The sequence below is a fragment of the Anopheles stephensi genome, chromosome 3, assembly GCF_013141755.1.
Source record: "Anopheles stephensi strain Indian chromosome 3, UCI_ANSTEP_V1.0, whole genome shotgun sequence".
NCBI classification, from domain to species: Eukaryota; Metazoa; Arthropoda; class Insecta; order Diptera; family Culicidae; genus Anopheles; species Anopheles stephensi.
Genome location: NC_050203.1, coordinates 22,184,828 through 22,202,905, shown reverse-complemented (window position 1 = coordinate 22,202,905; position 18,078 = coordinate 22,184,828). Strand labels below are relative to the sequence as shown.

General features: G+C 46.2%; 1 protein-coding gene across 7 annotated transcripts in view; it reads left to right on the top strand.

Annotated features, from left to right (window-relative positions):
- LOC118509019 (obscurin) overlaps window positions 1-18,078 on the top strand; it is a 65,262-nt gene that overhangs the window by 32,457 nt on the left and 14,727 nt on the right. For 3 of the 7 annotated variants that reach the window (XM_036049038.1, XM_036049040.1, XM_036049041.1), the window contains exons 4-15: window positions 475-596; window positions 661-828; window positions 908-1,039; window positions 1,105-1,281; window positions 1,366-1,531; window positions 9,766-9,858; window positions 11,076-11,205; window positions 11,361-14,816; window positions 15,049-16,164; window positions 16,848-16,982; window positions 17,575-17,814; window positions 17,881-18,022. In XM_036049038.1, coding sequence (XP_035904931.1) covers window positions 475-596; window positions 661-828; window positions 908-1,039; window positions 1,105-1,281; window positions 1,366-1,531; window positions 9,766-9,858; window positions 11,076-11,205; window positions 11,361-14,816; window positions 15,049-16,164; window positions 16,848-16,982; window positions 17,575-17,814; window positions 17,881-18,022 — 6,077 coding nt within the window. Of the gene's footprint in view, window positions 1-474; window positions 597-660; window positions 829-907; window positions 1,040-1,104; window positions 1,282-1,365; window positions 1,532-6,251; window positions 6,521-9,765; window positions 9,859-11,075; window positions 11,206-11,360; window positions 14,817-15,048; window positions 16,165-16,847; window positions 16,983-17,574; window positions 17,815-17,880; window positions 18,023-18,078 lie in introns of those variants that run through there. The other 4 variants (XM_036049039.1, XM_036049042.1, XM_036049043.1 and 1 more) reach the window with 4 other exon arrangements.

Sequence of the window (18,078 nt, the reverse complement as noted above, 5' to 3'; positions counted from 1 at the left end):
GCTGCCAACAAACAACTGTTCTTTGGGTTTTCATCGAAATGAATGAGAGAAGATTTGGGATCGCTAAGGGATGCCAAAATGTTCGTCTAATATTTTACGAGGTTACACATGCAAGCTCGTAGCAGAAGCATTGAATTACCAAAGGTATCGGTCCAAAAAAAAGAGTCAGGTCATAAAATTATTTAAAAAAATGCATAACAAAATCCAAATTTTAAATTTTTTGATGCAAATTGCATAACTTTAGGGGTCGTTTTTGGGCGAATTTATCAAAACTTATTTCTTAACTTGTTTGATAATTTAAACTGTATTGTCACTTGAGTAGGATATTTTATATGTCCAAATGAGCAATCTCCAAGTTGGCACCATGCTGATGCAGATTAGATTCATTAATTCTACCATACATTTCTTACCTACCTCGCCCCGTATGACATTCAACTAATCCTTTCCGTTCTGCTTCATCATCACCGTGCCCAGATGTACGATATTTTGGTTGTGAACAAAAACTACGATGCCGAAGGACCGGACTCGATCTCGGTGCGAATTGGCGATCTGGTCGAGGTACTCGACATGGGCGATTCGGCAGTCAATGCGGCAAAGTAAGTATAATAATGATGGCCGGCACATTGCCTTCTAACCGCTCGTACACAAAACTCCCCGCAGGAAGCCTAAGCTCGATCCGCAGATGAACATCGGTCAGACCGAGGATCGGCTCGACAGCTCGGCCTCGCGGCACAAGCTGGCGGTGAAGCCGAAGAAGAACCACCAGAGCTCGTCCCATCGACGTAGCGTCAGTCCACAGCCACCGTATCAACCGAAACCGAACGAGAAGTAAGCGATGCTTGGATTCAGGAGACGGTTGGGAGTGAATAAAGTAATGGTAAATAAACTTATTTTTAACTTCTATCAGGTGGAAAGTACGAATCTTCGATGGTGATGACAATGCCAAAGCCGGCTGGATACCGGTGTCGGTGCTGGACGTCAACCATACCGAGCAGGCCGTATTCGGCGAAAAGTCCAACGATGCTGCCTATCGACGAGAGTGGGTATCAGTATTCGGTTTATACGACAGGTCACGCTAAATTCAGACTTCTTTCATCCCCAAAGGGCTGTGGTCCGTGAGCTGGTCGAAACGGAGGAAGAGTTCGCCAAGGACCTGCAGCAGGTCGTCGACAACTACCTCAAGTACATCGACAACAAGGACAACAAGGTGCCGCGGGTGGTGCGCGATCATAAGGATGACATCTTCAACAACTTCAAGCAGATTGCGGACTTTCACAACACGTAAGTGGCTGCAAGTTTATTGTGCCCTCACATAAATCGTGGATAGCTTATTGCTTGGTGCTTTTTTTTCTGTGCTCTTCACAGGGTACTGATCGAGGGTGTGAAGTACTACGCAAACAATCCGAAGATGATCGGCAAAACGTTTCTACGGCTCGAGCGTGACTTTGACAAGCACGTCAAGTACTGCCGGGATGCACCGGTTGCCCAGGAGTTCCTTGCGTCAAACGATGCGATCCGAGACTTCTTTATGGTATGTACAACGTGAGAGCGTTGAATGGTTTAATGTTTTTTTGATCGTTGAATTTAGACTAGATCCTCGAATAGATTCTATCTAGTATATAGAGGCACTGGTGAATCATTTGGGGCGGTCCGGTGGCCGAGGCGACAGCGGCGCCGGTCTTCACACGGCAGGGCCGGGGTTCAAATCCCATCCAGACCGCCTCCTCGTACGAAAGGCTGACTACTTTTCTACGGGTAAAATTAAGTCACAGAAAGCCAGAAATGGCAGGCCGAGACCTCTCGAGGTTGTAGTGCCACAGAAGAAGAAGATGGTGAATCATTCTCCATGAAGGATCTTTGGGGCAAACATTTTTTAACGGACAACACTGTAGCTTTAACTAGAAAGCTTATGCTTTTCCAATATTTCTAAGCTCCTGAAGATCTCCACTACTTTAGCTATGAAGCACGACTCAACATCATCTCTCTTCACCGCCGCTAGCGCCATCTGTTGGAATTGAATCCAACTACTGGATTTTGGATTTTGTAAGCACTCGAAGCAGAAGTTTCGATGAGGTTGCTGATAATTTTAGCTTACCGATCCTTCACACTCACTCTCTCTCTCTCTCTCTCTCTCTCGCTCTCTTGATCTCTTCTCCGTTGCAATGTTGTTGCTTTGTATTCAAAGACTAAATCGTTACTGAAAAAAAAGAAACGCAAACGATCAGAGATCGTTGTCCGATTCTGATCCGATGCCGGAAAACTAACCGGAGATTAACTGCGACGAGTGCTGGGATTAGTCTGCTTTGCTTAATATACGACGGCCCATCAGACGATTAATTCGAGACCAGACGAGACCAGTTGCAAGTTTGTAGCCGCCGAGTTGCCCCATGACGGAAATGCACACTTCGATGTGATGGTGGTGCTGATGTTCGGCACAATTTCACCAACCTATGTAATAAGAATTGCTTACCGCGCATCAAACCTCCGGTGCGTCCTGCGTTGGGACGCCGTCCCCCGAAGAGATCATCCGACAGCTGTCAAACGCTGCGTGATGAAACAAACGGGCACAAACGGTCGCGGTCTCTGTGAATCCCGGGATCGGGTTTACGGCAGCCACAACCACGGCACACGCACACACACAGCCGTTACTCAATCGCCTGTTGCTGCCGGAAATTGTGTGTTCGGCTGTCCACAGTCTCACGGTGGGCCAAACAACGGATTAGGTTTCTATTTTTCGACGCTTTATAGCGCAAAAAAGCCACCGAGCATGTAAATGGGACTTGTCTCCCCGTTACAATTTCCTACAAGACCGTTTATTGTACTATTCGGCATTGCAACATCTGGGATGTTTTCTGGGGGGGTTAGAAAACTCATCAAAATTTGTCTAGATTATGTCACACTGGGAAGGGCGAGCTAGACGAATGCAGTGGATCTCAAAGTACAATTTAATGGTTGACGGCATTATTCTACCGATTATACAATAGGACGGTAAATAAGCACACGCTTCTGTGTGTTTGTATGCGGTTGCTGGGATCTGACGTCTTTAAGTCCCGGCCGTTCATTAACTTTTATCGCTCGATCAATTAACGCAAGTAGAAACAGTAGAGAACCAACACAATGGCCGCCATGCAAATCGGTCCCCAACAATCGGTTGACTTAAGTGAAAGAAATGAAATGAAGCTTTTAGAATCTATGCTACGAGCTATGAAAGGGCTATCAGATCAAATTTCAATTTCGTTCCATTTCCCTTTTTCACTCCATTAATCCGTTGCTCGACGTTGGTACGATTCGTTGAAAGTGAATCGAAGGCAAAAAAGGGGAACAACCCCTGCGATTCCCATCCACCGTCGCAATGCTTTAATCGAGCAAGGCTTGAGTTGACCGTTGATCTAAAATTAAAGCAAACCGAAGCAAACGGGGTTACGATTTGCAAACAACTTTTACTTGGGTGGTTTGGGTTTTCCGAAACGCCTTCCCTTTCCGTACACGCCACCACACTCCCACCCTTCGTCGTTCCGGTGTGATTGTACGATCCCGAAAGCGGAAGATCGATTTGCGAAAAAATGGCATGCAGCTGGCGCCGGTGTCAGTGATCGGTAAATACGTGTGTGTGTGTTCGATGCACGCAAGGCATCGGCAAGGTTTTTGCAATATTTCAAAACAACATTTGTAAAACGGTTGCCTCGCCAAAAACATCTTCTTTCTTTGGGATTGTTTCTTTTGCTCATTTAGTAGAGCAGCCATGTTCACTCGCACATTTTGTCCCATTCGTTTATGGCACGTTGTATAAGGACAGTTGTATGATGTTGTTAAATGAAAATTGATAAAAAATTCATATGAACATACAAAATAAGAATTGAAATATGATGATCATTTTGCACATGAAAAATATAACACAGTGACAATTGACTAACATGAACGATCATAGCGATTTTTTAATAGTGTTTTGTCCGTAAAAGACGTAAATTTTACAAAATAGAGACTTCCGAAGCTACGTATACGTTTTTGTATGCTAAGTTGTAATTTTACATCTTTGCCAGTACAGTGACGGACAATAGGTTAAAACCATTTTAATATTCGATTTTTAAGCCATTGCTTTCGACACTTCCACTAAGTATATGTCTAGCTATTTTTTTGTTTTATTCAAAAACTAACATATCACTGAGAAATAATAAAAAAAAAACAAAAATAAAATCAATAATTGTTGAGAAAAAATCTAACCTCTTTGAAGTAGCAAAATAAAAAGCGGAAATGCCAAAAAATATACAATTAAACTTTAAACTTAATACAATACATTTCAATATCATATTAACGATTTATTTTATTGTATAATAAGTGTTGGCATTTTCTGGAAATTTTAAATTTATAAATGGCCCGGTGATGAAAACGAAAACGGTCCCGGTCTTCATACGGCAGAACTGGGGTTGAAATCCCATCTGGACCGTTCTCCCATTGTGAGGACTAACTGTCCAACTACGTGGTATCTTTAAGTCTAGTTAGCCAGAAATGGCAGACATGACCTAAGATGTCCTTAGGTCAAAGCAGAAAAAGAAGAAGAAGAAGGATCTCAATTTTATTAATTAAATAAATTAGGTGGTCTTATTCTATTGTCCATCACTTCATTCAGAGAAGAACTTACCAACCAATAAACTAATAATTATTGTAGCATTCAAAGGAACTCATTAATACCAAAGAATCATAAGTGCATGAAGATTATATAAAATCTAACATAAATAATTAAACTCATTCAATAAATAGAACCCCAGCAACTCAGAAGAACAGTAACATAAGTTCTACACTTTAGATCAAATTTATGTCCATTAAATTATTTTTAAAGGCTACTATCAATTTTTAGGGCTTTCGATTATAGTGACATAACATTGCAACAAATCGATTTTTTGTGGGTAATATTTGGCAACGTTATGTTTCGTGCTGTTTTGAGTAAATATCACGCCAGAGAAAGTTTATTAAGTCTATATAGTTGACTTAGTCAATCTTGTTTCCTTCTGAATACTCTAAATTTTTCACTAAATCTCTGGTTACAAATCATATCTGTTTATCTTGCTATGCAATTACTGAATGCTAAAGTTGATTTCGCCTTTGAGGTGATTTAAAAACTCCCTGATTGCAAATTGACATTTTCTTCCTTGAATTAATTAGTTTCCTTTCATTAAATTATTATATTCAAATGATAACCAATTTAATTAAGTTCGATAGATAAGAATTTAAAATGTTTCCTTTAACAACTTACTAAAGAAGTTATATCAATGCTATATTATACTTCCACAACAAAAACAAATCAATTTTTGCAAGTTTTAATAAGTTCCGTTCAGCAATTGCTTGTAATGAAGCGAGTCGCGTATCACTGCCACTCGGCACGACCGTCAGACACGGCGCCAGCTTGAATGCAATCCCACCCAATCCCACATCACATTCCTGGCACCCGTTAATGCAGAAACGTATAATTTTATCACCACACACTCCACCTGCGACAGATATGAGTCAAGGTGAACCAGAAAAAACAAACCAAAAATTTCGGCAGTCATTTTGGCTGAGCATTTTTTCCCCCGTTTTGCTCCGCCCAAGATGGCAGCGAACCAAAAATTTACCACCAAGCACCGTCACCAAGGGCTAAAAATCAATGCCACTCAGGCACACACTCCATCCATCTGCTTAACCTTCAGGAGGACGGTCGCGAACATATTACTGATTCATTTTTTCCCCGTGTTCCAACACACAACTCATAACAAAATGAGTGGTCTGTGTTAAAAATTAATCCAGCATATGTTGCGGCACGGTCTGACGTAGGGACCGTGTGCCGTGCCTGCTCGGAACGAGAAAGTCTCGATCGTAGTCGATCGTTTCTCTGGCATCCCGAATGGCCAATGGCCGACAAATAGCCTCCTTCATCGCGAAACGTTGACGACACTGTTATGCAGTAACACGCGCGCGCTTTCCCAAACCGAACACATGCAAGCACAGACCGAAAAACCTCAGACCTCGGCTGCCCTGTTCACGCATTACGTTACGCTTCGTACCACCTGTTACCGCTCTGGCAACAACCCGCTCCTTCCTGTCCCGTCCCCTGACACTCCCAGTCAGCCCAGCACTGCCAACGACACCGACAGTGCGTACCAACACACCGACACTGTGCGCAGCTCAGTGCTCTCGGTCGGTAAGGAAATTTTTCGGTCCGGACGTAATTTTAGAATATCTATATTTTTCGCTCACGGTCGATGGGGTGGCCGAATTTCAGTCGTACTTCAAAGCTGCCAGTGGAAAGATCGATCCGGAGCTACCGCGAAACAGATTGTATCCCGCCGCGCGGCCCGTCAATTCCGGACTACTTCCGTCCCCCGCCCGTTCCGGAGTTTTCTTTTTCTCTCGCGTAGGGGTTCGGTTCGGTTCGTGTTAGTGCGTTTTTGTGGGAATTCTGCTGGAGTCGTGATCGCGAAACGATAACGAGTGACCGTGATTTTGGCCTACTATCGCGCAAAGAAATCGAAAAAAATATTATAAAGTGAGTTGAACAGTAATGCAAAATGGTAGAAAAGTATTTAAAGAAAAAGTGAGGTGAAATGCCACTTTGAGAAATTATTGCATAATCGTTGATATCAATGTATGACAAGTCGTAAAGAAAGAAGTACAAGTGCTTGTATAAATATGTATATTCGGGGCTGTGTGTTGGTGGAGAAAGCAGCAAGAATTGTGGCCACTGTTGGGTGTTATTTTTGTACAACTGATGTTCGTTTTGTAACGTGTAAACCCGTTACACATTGTGCCAGAGGAGTGTACGATCTTTACCATAGCAAAAAGGCTTCAATTAGCAGTGCGATCGCCAAAGCGAATGATACTCAAATATTTAAAAAATTAAATAAATATTGTGAAAACAAGGGATGGAAAACAAGTTCTAGGATGATGAGCCACACTTGAGGCGCTGGCAATATAAATCATTTTCTAAATCGAGCGCTGATATAATCCGGCCCAAGTTTATAGTTTCTTCGAGTGTGGTCGTGTCTGTTTGTGCGATGCAAAGAGTGAAAGAGAGCAAAGAGAGAAAAGTGTGCTAAAAGGAAGGAAGAAAAAAGTGTAAAAATTCAAATCCGCCACATTTACGTCACATTAACCCACGCAGGAACCGGAAATAGCTAGTGATCTGTAGTGGAAAACAAAATCTTCAGTCCGAGAGTTTTACAGTTGCTTCTTTGAATTGGAAAAAAAAATTTACTTTATAAAATTATGGCTCATATTTTCTGTAAATAAGCAATTCATCTCATTTGCTGGTCGAAACGTATTAGAAACACGACAAAAACAGAACACAACCGTCCGCATTCACGACAGCTTTAATTACACAGATGTCGTGCGAAGCGCGAAACGGAACGGATTTTATTTATAACAACCAACCAACTAACCAAAGCAGCCCAGCCCGCAGCTCCGGACCCATCCCAAACTAGCCAACGTTGGGAACGGGATGAATTAAGGTCTGAGAATCGTGGGCCACACAGGCAAAATCAACACCAACAGGAAGCTTACGTTACGTTCCGTTATCATCTTCCTTTTCGCGGGATGGCTCTCGCGGCGGCTTGGTTAAACCCGTACGCGTTGTCCTACACACCTACTTGGTGGTTCTTGGCTCATGCATGCACATTATTCAGGAATAAACAAAATCATTCAAAATCTCTAAATCATTCAACAGATGGGAATAAAGCGAGAGAGAGAGAGAGAAAACATGCAGGAGAGCGGGAGGAGCACATAAATTCAGCCGGTGTGTCGTAACGGAAGAAAAATTAGAACTGTGTGCGTCAAAAGATTGCTAAACCGAAAAACCATACAAATATTGTTTTATCTCTTAGAAAAACATGTAGCAATATTGATCCCAGTCAGTGTTTTTTTGTTTGAATTAAAAGGCTAGAAATATTCTTGCAAAATTACACTAAAAAACGCTGTTTATTTGAATTGGTTTGTACAAACCACCAGGCGTCTCCATGTGAATGTACTCTTCGGAAATTTTGATGAATGCGGTTGGGAAGATTGGTCTAAAAATTGCTATGAAATAAAATAACCTTTAAAATTAGCTTTTGTAACATTCGACCTATTGTTAAATAACAAATCTAACTTTAAAATTCTTAAAATTCATATTTGTTTTTGAAACACCAGGCGTCTCCATTATACGCACACGTTGCCTCCAAAATAGGAATACATTTTTTTTAAGGAATAAGTTACTAAATGAGATTAGTATCATTACAGTTATGACTTTGATCAGCTGTTTTAATAGCATAATCTGTGGATCAAATGCTAATTCTACCAATTGGTGTAAGTACTGGGCGCCTCCATCAATGTGACATAATTTTTTAAATGAAATTCCTTTAAATATTAATTCATTGAAATTATTCCCCTCAATTACCTCAAACCGCAATCTTTTTCGAGCATATCTATCTGCTCCCATTCCAAAAGGTAAAAGGCAAACATGTCGACATTGCTCTACATTCCGTACCGTCGAAGGTCACTTTTTTCCCTGCCTCGAGCTATTCCATCACCAGCTCAGTGTTAGATCATCATGGTCCAAGCAGCGGTACAATCTTGCCTTCTACTGCTCGGTGAGGTAAAATATCACGCTCATGAAATCATGAAAGACAGCGCGAAAGGTTGACATTACCTCAACCCCAGTTCGGTTATTGGCCGTGCGAAAGCCGTACCAGGTTTTGGATTTTATGAGCGTTGTATTTGTTTGGCTTACGATCAATGTACTGCCCACTCAGACACGTTCAGCGCGTTACTCAGCGCTAAGTGACTAATGCCGACGTAGGACGTGCCTCCGCAAAAAGGGGAAAAAACCCCGCACAGTTTGTTTCTCAACCACCAGAAGATGTCATCAGATGTTACCTTCGTAGGCGGGTAGCTGATCATCTGCTGCTGCTGAAAGTTGGGGGTCACACCGGTACTTTAATTATTTTACGCCCATTGGGCCCTTTTCCAGATGCTGTGTTTGGTCCATTGGCAAACGACACATGCTCGTTCGAACAACCTTGGCCTCCATCCGCATACTATTGACCGCCTTTTTATGAGACGGGCTCTCTCTCTCTCTCTCTCTTTCTCTCTATCGTCCGGTTGACCTTTCGGGCGCTATTTGTTTAGAATTATTTTTAAAGGTTTATTTTTGGAATTTTTTCAACGTCGGTGTTTAAATTTCTTGACACACAGAATCGAGCACCATTCGTTACAATATTCCATCTCCATGAACGATTAGCGATGGAAGATGATTAAAAATAGTCTTGTGCTCTGCCGACAGCAACCGATGGTTCGATCGATTTGCTTCTGTACCACATAAAAACACAGCATTCGTTCCGTTTTATCAACCAAACTATTTATAGTCCGTGCTCCAAATGTGTGCCGTCTACACCTACACGAACGCGAACGACCACGACCGTCATTATCGTTTCGAGTGACAATCTGGTTAATTTATTGCAAGACTTGTGTCACTAACCCCCGTCTGCGGATCGGCTGCAGTATCCGATAGAATGTGTGCGTGCGTGTCTATATAGAGAGAGAAAAATATTCTAGATTTTAGTGTGGAAACCGTAATGCAGTGAATCGCTAAAGCCATACCTCGTTCGGTGGAATTCTATCAATTTGCCCATCGAAAGTGTCTGCAGTGAATATCTGTGATCAAGTTAATTAAAAGTTCGTTTTTTGTGTTTCGTTCTCGCCCCCTCTCTCTCTTTCTGTGTGTGTGTTGTGCGTTTTGTGCCGGCTGTATCTTTGTAGGAGCTCTCGGCGAAAATCGACGACGATAAAAGTCTCACCGAGCATCTGAAGCTACCGATTCAGCGTATCAACGATTACAAACTTCTCTTCAAGGTAAGCCTCGCCAAGCAAAAAAAAAGGACGAGCAAATGGTAAAATCGAACACTCTCCCTCACACACATACACATCATTCATTCGTCCCATCTCATCTAACACACATCGGCGCAACTAATCAGCTGAGCTAAAAACCGTGGCAGCATGCTTTTTAGATGCAAGTATTCAGCTCAATTCACAATACTAACACTAATGCAAATACCAACACGCACTTACAAACGAATGGCGGTTATGGATATGGCCTTCAAGAAACACCCGTCAAGAAACAAAAAACTCAAATAGACTGGAAAAAAACAACATTAACCTTCACCACATAAGCATAAGCGTGTCGAGCGCCCCGCATACTCGATCGATCGGCGATCGGCGGCTCCCGTTCCGGCACCCGGAACGACAAACAAATAAACAAACGGACCGTTTCCTCTCGAGCTAAATTTAGAATGTTCCATGAGAAAGTAAAAAATTGGAATGTTTTTCCACCCTTTTAGCCCGATTTACCGCTGGAAAAGCATCCAGGAAGCAAATGCGAAATGCACTGACCCGATATCTGGACATGGTTTAGTATGTCGTGAGAGATTTATACACATTTTACATTAACCTCCTTGCTGTACTTCATGCGATAGCAGTGAAGTATTATTAACCTACCGTATTAAATATTTCAATCACGAAGGAGTACGTGTGTGCGTGTCTGTAGAAGTACAGCCGTCGAATGTTTATTCTATTCCCGACGCAATGACGCAATGGCGTACCTTGACGCCATTAGCTGTTGGATTTTTTATTTCTGTTTTTGCACCAAACACACGCACAACGCTGATGATGATGATGGATTGTGGTTTGGTTAACGAGTTTTCGCATGCGTCGCTCATCGTGTCGGGTTCGGTGAGTCAGTTTGATGATGCAATTGTTACGGTTTTTTTTCAAGCACTTCACCAATACTACTTAGCAGCAAGGAAGCTCTCCATTTTGTTTTTAGATCCGTTACCGGACAAGCGACCTGCATTCAAATTTTTGCTCTAGAGGAAACGGAATATCACACTCCAGAGCATCCAGTCAGTCAGATAGTCGTTCGAACACGGTCAGACTTAAACACACACTTTTCGCTCAAAGATTAGCATTACTGACTCATTCTGCTGTTCATCTTGCAACTCCTCAATTGGGCCTGAATAAAAATCAATAATCAAAACCATACAACTACTACTGCTGCTGCTGCTACGGAACAGGAACTGCTCAAGTACTCGACCGCACTCGGTGAGAATGTGCTCGACATCCAGAAGGCGCTCGAGCTGATGCTATCGGTGCCGAGCCGAGCGGCCAACAACAAATTCCTCGAGGGTATCGAAGGATTCCGAGGTAGGCAAACGCAAACGGTAAAGCACACACGTGCCGCAAGACAGAAAAACAAAGCGTGACCAAACCGTGTCTATCCACCTGTTTTCCCTCCCACTCCCCTCTCCCCACCCTCAACCTCCTCCTACCCCTCCTTTACCAAACCCACTCTTCACCAGGCAATCTGCAGAAGCTGGGCCGTGTGCTTGCCCACGAGTACTTTGGCGTGCGGGACCGGGAGAACAAGATCAAGGAGCGCTACCTGTTCCTGTTCAAGTCACGCATCCTCGTCACCAAGGTGAAGCGCCTGTCGGACGATCGATCGATCTTCATCCTGAAGGACATCGTGCGGCTGCCGGACTGTGAACTGCGGGACATCGATACGCGTGCGTTCGAACTAGTGCCGAAGGCGAAAGGGGCCGATCCGGTCCATCTGATCGCTTACTCGGAAGAGGCGAAGCAGCGCTGGATCTACGAGATCAACGAGTACGCGAGCAATGCGGTCGCACTGCAGGAACACTCGAACGATGATCTGCGGCTCGATCCGACCCAGACCAACATTGACGAAAGCATCATCAAGCTGCCGCAACGCATCGAAGCGCACAAGACGGACGAAAACATCAAACCGTCGGACATTGCGGACAGCTACGTCGTGTTTAAGCACAAAACGAGCCGCGATGAATCGCACCAAGCGCTGCAAAAGATCCAGTACCTTCAGCAGCAGCAACAGCAACATCTACCGCAGCAGCTCGCCGACCAACAAATGGCGTCCGAAGAGCTCGAGGAGGAGGAAAAATCTGCTTCGGTGCAGGAACGGTTGGCCGCATTCGAGGTGAAGAAATCGGCCAAAAAGCTTGACCTAACGCACACCAAGCAGGAAAGCGTCGTTACCTCGTCGACCGTTGTGCAGCAGTCGGAATCGAAGTCTGCCTCTGTCGCTACGGCCTCCGTTACCGTTAAGGAGGAACAGCACGAAGCGCAACGTTCCGTTGCCGTGAAACGCACCCAAGCGGTCCAGCTGGAAAGTGTTACGAAGAGCAGCAAGTCCGAAAGCAAGTCCGTTTCCATGTCGTCAACCTCATCGGCGAGCTCGACCACCACCACCACCAGCTCAAGTTCAGCACAAGAATCGGTTGCTGCGATCGAAACGGCAGCTGAAACTCATCAAACGCAGCAGCAGCTGCTCGAACAGCAGAACAAGATTAAGCAGATCGAATCGAAGTACGCCGCGCTGAAGCAGAAACAGCTGGAGCAAAAGTCGGACATCGTGGACGCAAAGTTCCAGATTGTCGAATCAAAGTTTGCAGCGCTCAAGCAGAAGCAGGAACTGCTGCTGCAGGAGCAGCAACAGCAGGTTACTACTACGACCACCACCGTTACGACGAAGCAACAGCAGCAGAGCGCTCAGCAGGTTGAAGCTGCATCGAAGATCCAGCAGATCGAGTCGAAATATGCCGCCCAGAAGCAGGGTGAAGAGGCTGTGTCGAAGATTCAACAGATCGAATCTAAATATGCCGCCCGCAAATCATCGCTTAGCGGTGCCTCTGGTGAGGAGGCGGTCAAACAAAGTGTCGAGTCCTCCAAGCAAGCTACTGCAGCGGTTCAAGAGCAACAAAAAACCACCGTGTCGTCTGTGACTGTAGAAACGGCGCAGGAACCGCTTTCTAAGCTTCAGCAGCTTGAGTCAAAGTATAACGCTCACATCCAGCAAGCGAAGGAACTTATTAATGAGTCTGTAGAAGCCGCTTCTACTACTCTCCTAACCAGCTCTACTGCTGAGACGAAACCTGAAACTCCCGATTCTCCGCAAACGGAATCACTTTCGAAGATTCAACAGATCGAATCGAAGTACGCTGCGCTGAAGGCACGCCAGCAGCAACAACTGCAGGAAATCAAAACTGCCGAATCGACGACGGAAACGACTGTAGTACAGCAGCAAAGCCAACAGGAAAGTCAGCAGCAAACCTCCGCCGAGGAACCACAGTCAAAGATCGCTCAAATTGAGGCCAAGTACGCGTTCAAGAGACAGCAATCCCAGAACGCTGAAGATTACGCAAGTTCGAAGCTACCGGTTCCGGTCAAAAAGGAGGAACAGCAGGTAGCTAAGACGGAGCAGGTCACGAAAACTGCCGAAGTCAAGCAATCGGAAACGGTTGTCAATAAGGCTGTGGAAGTCACAAAAACGCAGGAAGCAACAACTAAGGTCGAACAGGTGGCCAAGGTTTCGGAAACGAAAAAGAAGATCCCGGAACCGATTAAGCTTCCCGAGCAGACGACTAAAACGGCGAGCGATAAGGGTCCGGATTCGCCGAAGAAAGGCAAGTCACCGAAAACACCGAAATCGCCGTCACCGAAAAAGGAGGACGCCGCTCCATTCAAGACGCCAGCAAAGGTTGCCGAACCGGCTAAGGTTCCTGAACCGGTAAAATCGGTGAAGCCTGTTGAAGTTACAGAACCGGCGAAGGCTGTAAAGTCTGTTGAACCAGTAAAGGCGCTGGAGCCTGTTAAGCCTGTTGAGGTATCGAAAGCAACTGAAACGGCCAAGCCTATAAAGCCTGCTGAACCAGCGAAGGCTCCTGAAGCAGCTAAACCTGTGAAGCCAGTTGAACCGACGAAGACACCTGAGCCAGCTAAGGCTACGAAGCAGGCAGAACCGGCGAAGGCTCCCGAACCAGCGAAGGTACCAGAGCCAGTCAAAGTTACCAAACCAGCTGAGCCAGCCAAGACTCCCGAACCAGCTAAGATTGTTAAACCTGCTGAGCCTGCGAAGGCACCTGAGCCAGCCAAGAAGCCTGAGGAACCGATCAAGACTCCTGAGCCAGCTAAAGTAACCAAACCTGCTGAGCCAGCCAAGGTTCCTGAACCAGCTAAGACTCCGAAGCCTGCTGAACCAGCCAAGGCTCCAGAGCCTGTTAAAGTCACTAAACCAGCTGAACCAGCGAAGGCTCCTGAGCCTGTTAAGACCGCGAAGCCAGCTGAACCAGCGAAGGCTCCTGAGCCCGTTAAGACCGCGAAGCCAGCTGAACCAGTGAAGGCTCCTGAACCCGCCAAGACTGTTAAGCCGGTCGAGCCATCGAAACCAGCTGAGCCAGCCAAGCCCATCGAGGCACCAAAACCAACCGAACCGACAAAGACTCCTGAACCGGTTAAGTCAGTTAAGCCAGAACCGGCTAAACCTGCCGAACCGGCAAAGCCCTCTCCACCAACGAAGATTCCGGAGCCTACAAAGCAGGCGAAACCAGCAGAACCGACTGCCAAGCCAACTGAGCAAGCTAAAGCTCCCGAGCCAGCGAAGAAAGTGGCGTCCGAACCTGCAAATGTTCCAGAACCTGTGAAAGCTCCCGAGCCGATCAAAAAACCTGAAACTCCGAAACCGGTGAAGGAACCACCAAAGATGCCGGAACCAACCAAGAAGGCACCGTCTCCGAAGAAGGCATCCCCACCGCCCAAGGTAACCGAACCCAAGAAGGCATCGGAACCGGAAAAGAAACCGACCGAACCAACCCCGAAACCGGCACCGGAAAAGAAGACTGAGTCCGTGAAGTCCGTGGTGGAAAAGAAGACTGAAACGACGACCGTTCAGAAGAAGGCTAGTGAGAGTGTCAAGAAGGTAGAGACTGTTACGACTAGGAAAGGTAAGTGGCCAACGCTTTTTTCCACTATTTTACTCACACACAGTATGTCGCTCTCTCTCTCTCTATCGCTCTCTATTGCGCTTTTTCGCTGCTTTTCTCATCATCAACCACACCATCCATCTCATTTCGTACTCATGTTCACATCGTATAAGACCCCATCACTTGTACAGCTGTACAGTTCTGTTTCATATTTGAATATTTTTAACCACACACGATTGTAACGCGTTTATAGCGGATACCGCACGTGCAACAGGTCGCGCTACACCTGCGGCGGTGTCCGACGAACCGGACGCGTCCGTCGAAGGCGTCGTCGAGCAAAAGTCGCGCGAGGAAGCGCTCAACCGCAAGCTAGAGGAAATATACGCCCGCGAAAAGGCGGCCCTAGCTGAGGCGAAGCGTGTGCGCGAGCTTGAGGAGCAAGAAATCCGGCGCAAGTTCGAGCAGCGCAGCATCCGCGAGATACAGCAGATAAAGGAAACGGCTTCGGAGTTTTTGCAGCAGATTGCCGCAACTAGGAACCTCGTCCAATCGGTACTGGAGACAAGCACCGAGCCAAGACTTCCGCAAATAAGTCAAGCGGCCACCAGCACTACCACAGGTGGTGAGGGTAATAACACGCAACCCAGCTCCGGTTCGAACGAGCAAGGTTCGAACGATCAATCGGCCGGTCAGGAGCAAGCGGGTGCAGGTAATCAGGGAGGTCAGGAAGCTTCCTCAGGAGAGCAAGGTTCCGCCAACAACAACGGTAACAACGGTAACAACGGTAGCAACGGTGACGAGCGCGAGGACAAGAAGCGTACTCCACCACCATTACAGTTGCCCACGTTCTTTGATCCACCGCCGCCGCCCGTCTACCAGGCCACGATCGAGGTGTTCATCAAGAAGGAGCGTCCACCGCCACCACCGCCACCAAAGATTACCCGCAAGCTGGTCGTCAATACGGACGAGCTAGAGCGCAAAACGCAGGCCTTCTTTGACGGGGAAATTAACGAGCCCGATCCGGACTTTTCCATTGCGGCCGCCCACCGTAAGCTGAAGGGCATCAAGAGCATCTGCAAGAAGGCGGACGAAACCGTGCTGTACGCGGAGGACACGATCGTGAAGGCGGAGCAGGGCGAGTTCGATAGCATTATCATCCCCGAGCAGGAGGAAGACAAACGTCCCCGAGAACCGGTGTACGAGTATCAGTACACGGTTGAGGATCCGGTCACTGGCGCTCGCGTTTGCACTGCCGATCCGAACGTGGTGCTGATCGAGAAGGAGCTACGGATGGAGGATCAGTACGGTTCGGCGCATTCGCGCTACTCGTCATCGCGGCTGTCGTCGCGCAAGAGTCAACTCACTGAAGGTACTGAAGATGTGGCCTCCGTTTCGTCGATGTGTCTATCTAAGTGTCGTAACCAGCACCATTGCCCGTTGCAAGTCTTTCGATGTAGTGTGCATTTATCGTAGTGATGTTCCCCTGCAACTTGAAACGAAATTTATTCCTACTCTATGTTTATGCACAGAGGTTGAAGAGTATCTCTTGATCTCGGCGACTGCAAAATGTTTGTCTTACGTGTCTTCGTTGTCACTAATGGCTCGATGTTGCTCGACGTTGCTCATTTGTTCTATATATTCGATGGTTGTACTCGACTGTATATGATGATCATTGTGTGTCTATCTTTAACCTAATCAACTAACAGTTTGTTCATCCACCCAGAACACACCTTTCATGTGCTGATCACCAAAAACTGCTCTGACAAAACCGTCTTCACACTTTTCTTCGTTTCCTGTATTGTGATGCAATCAATGTTTATTCTGCTCGTTCTCTAATGGAATGCTTTCTTCTATTTAATTTCTCTATTCTCTTGTCCCCGCCCACGCAACACGACACGTAACCCAATGCCTAATGGTTGGCTTGACACACAAACACGCACACGCACTACACCTGTTCACTCACTTACGACTGCCGTACTTCAAACCTTCCTTCAATCGAACCCCAACTGACATGCCTACCACGTACAATGCAACCCTACCACCCCGATATAGCTCAAGAGAGAGAACTAGCTGCGATAGAGACGCGCCACGACTCCAAGATGTCGACGACCAACACGAAGAAGATCCGTGTACCGACCAACATACGGCCGCACTTCATCAAACCGATCCGTGGTCTCACTGTGGAGCGTAAGTGTTCATCCGCACCTTCTTTAACTGTCAAGCACATCCACAGTAAAGCAAACAGACGACAGTCCCAGTGGGGCCGCAACTGGTCCCTCCCGGTCACCATCATCAAATCGCGGAGTAGAACGTGAATTTTGCTATAGCTTTCAAACGTATACAAGCTCAAAAATTGCTTCTCTGCTTTCACTGTAGTGATCTTCAAGTCCCTTGTCTTACCGCTTATACCAAACTGCTGACGATCTTATGTCGAGACTGAAGTAATGAGATTGTCAGAAGAAGAAAAACCTTCACATCGAATACATTCAAGAAGGAGCCCCTTTATTCGTACTGCTTTTGTAGATACAAGCTTTGTAGAGTGTACCGTGACGTCCCGTACGTGTGACGCGCTTCTGTCCGTCCAATGTCCCTTCAAGGGGCAACCACAATCTTCTCCCCAAATCTTTCCGTTCTTCATCCTTCGTCGAGCTCATCGCGTAAACGCGTTGTGCGAATATTGACTTCTCGGCAAACTGTTCCCTATTGCACATCTTTTTTCATCCCTTGTGCATCCTGAACGAATGACAGTCACTAATGGTTCACTTTGCATACTTAACAGCGGGTGAGAATGCCAAGTTCACGGTGCAAGTGGACGAGATGTCCAACATGCAATGGTTGAAGGATAACAAGCCGCTAGATGACCGTCTGGCCGACCGTGTGATCACGAAGGAGAACGACGATCTGTCGTACACGCTCGAGATTCAGCACTGTCGCGAACAGGACAGTGGTATCTACACTGCCCGGGCCATCAACGGCACTGAGAATGCCTCCTGTACGGCACAGCTCATCGTCGAAACTCGTAAGTACAAGGCTTCCCGATGAGTTCTACCCCGGATCTTCATTTCACATCCGTTCGATCCCACAGTGACACCAGAACAGCGTAAGGCTATGTCGGAATCCAACTCGCCGGTGTTCTCCGTCCAGCTGAAGGATACCGAGGTCATCGAGAAGACCTACCTTACCTTCATGGTGAAGGTGAAGGGCGATCCCGCGCCGAAGGTTCGATTGTAAGTATGGTGGCGTGCGCCACGGACTCCGTAGTCAAAAACCTAACACCCAGTAG